General features: G+C 76.3%; 1 protein-coding gene across 1 annotated transcript in view; it reads left to right on the top strand.

The window, feature by feature from the left end:
- Positions 1-99: 99 nt before the first annotated feature.
- The window catches only part of MNEG_14256 (hypothetical protein), a gene marked incomplete at both ends in the record, with an annotated part of 2,271 nt that continues 664 nt past the window's right edge, over positions 100-1,706 (top strand). The window contains 3 exons of the mRNA XM_014037272.1: positions 100-141; positions 283-1,027; positions 1,308-1,615. Coding sequence (XP_013892726.1) covers positions 100-141; positions 283-1,027; positions 1,308-1,615 — 1,095 coding nt within the window. The remainder of the gene's footprint in view (positions 142-282; positions 1,028-1,307; positions 1,616-1,706) is intronic.

Here is a 1,706-nt window from a genome sequence, read left to right as displayed (position 1 = left end):
GGGGCCGCTCCAGGGGGCGTGAGAGCGCACGCGCTGGTCCAAACAGAGCGGTGGTTGCCAGCGGCCGGTGGTAGGCTGGCTGGCTTTGCAGAGCAGGAGATGCTCGGGGCCCTCGCGGCCGGCCCCCGATTGGCGCGCCCTGTAACACCGCGACGGTGCTGCCCGCACACGTGTGCGACCACGAACAACCGCGCGCCCGTGCACACACACGCGCACACACACACACACACACACACACACACACACACACACACATGCACTAACACACACTCATCCGTGCAGGTCGGCGACGCGGCCCTGGCCGAGGTCGGTGTGGCGCTGCTGGCGGCGCTCTCAGAGTCGCTGCCCCTCGACCCCGCCGCGCCGCAGCACCACCAGCAGCAGCCCCAGAAGCAGAGCGCCGGCCTCCTCATCATGCTGGCCACGATGCTGCGCGCGCGCCCCGGCGCCCTCGTGCTCGCCGCGCCGCAGCTGCTCGCGCTCGGCCGCGCGCTCACCGCGCCCGGCCGGCTGCCGCTGCTGCTGTGGGCGCTGAGCCAGGCGGCGGAGGCGGAGCCCGCAGCGGCGGCGGCCGCGTGGGTGCGGGTCCTGCTGCCGCAGTGCGTCGGCGCGCCGCTGCCCGTCCCGGTCCCCAAGTCCGGCGCGCCCGCGGCCCCGGCGGCGGTGCCGCGGCTGGACGCTTCGTCACAGGAGGCGGCGGTGGCCTTCTTCGAGGGCCTGCTGCAGCGGCTGGGCCCCGGCGCCGCTGACGTGGCGCTCGGCGGCGGCCAGCAGGCGCCGGTCGTCCCCGGCGCCGCCGTCGAGGCGCTCGCGCGCGCCGCCGCGCCGCCGGCGCCTGATGCGGTTGCTCCTGTCGCGGGCGGCAAGGGCGGCAAGGGCGGCGCGGCCGGCGGCGCAGCGGCGGCGGAGGCGCTGGCGGCGCGGCTGCATGCGCGGCTCGTGGCGCTGGCGGGGGCGAGCCGGGCGGGGGGGCCGCAGCAGGGAGAGTGGCTGGTGCTGGCGCTCGAGACGGCTGGGCTGTCCTCAGGTGTGTGGGGGCGGGCGGGCGGCCGACAGTCTGCATGTTCTCCTTCAATGCTGGGCTGGGTGTCCTCGCAACCCCCTGTCAGCGTCTCTGCGACCCATGCAACTGCTTTCTGTGCGCCTTGAGCAGTATTGCTTGTGAGCAGGCCGCCACGCCGGCTCCCCCCAGCCCCCTCAGTGTGGCCCATCTCCCTGAGTGGCATTGCGAACGCACCACAAGCCGCACGGTGACTCGCGCGCACCCCTTGGCCCCAACCTCCTCCGTTCCGCGCCCGCCTCTGCAGCCGCGCCCGACGCGCCCGATGCACTGACGGACCGCGCGGCCGCCAGCGTGGCCGCGCTGCTGGCCAGCCCCTCTGGCGAGGGCGCCTATGACGTGTGGGAGTCCAAGCACAAGGGGCAGCTGCGCGGCAGCAGCCGCGTGCTGGGCGTGCTGGCGCGTAAGCCTGACCTGCTGCGCCCCGTGCTCGCCAACCGCCAGCGCGCGGAGGCGCTGCGGCGGCTGCTCGCGGCGCTGCCCGCGCGGCACCGCGCGCACCTCGCGGCCGGCAAGGGCTGGCAGGCGGCCGCCGCCAAGTCGGCCGAGGCGTCCGTCGCCGCGCTGCGCCGCCGCGCGGCCGGCGGCTGGGGCGGCGCGTTTGGCGGCGGCGCCAAGGGCGGCGGCAAGGGCAAGGCCTCGGCGG

Source organism: Monoraphidium neglectum (genome assembly GCF_000611645.1).
Source record: "Monoraphidium neglectum strain SAG 48.87 unplaced genomic scaffold scaffold04361, whole genome shotgun sequence".
NCBI lineage: Eukaryota > Viridiplantae > Chlorophyta > Chlorophyceae > Sphaeropleales > Selenastraceae > Monoraphidium > Monoraphidium neglectum.
The sequence above is the reverse complement of the archived record's forward strand: the minus strand, read 5'-3'. Positions and strand labels throughout refer to the sequence as shown.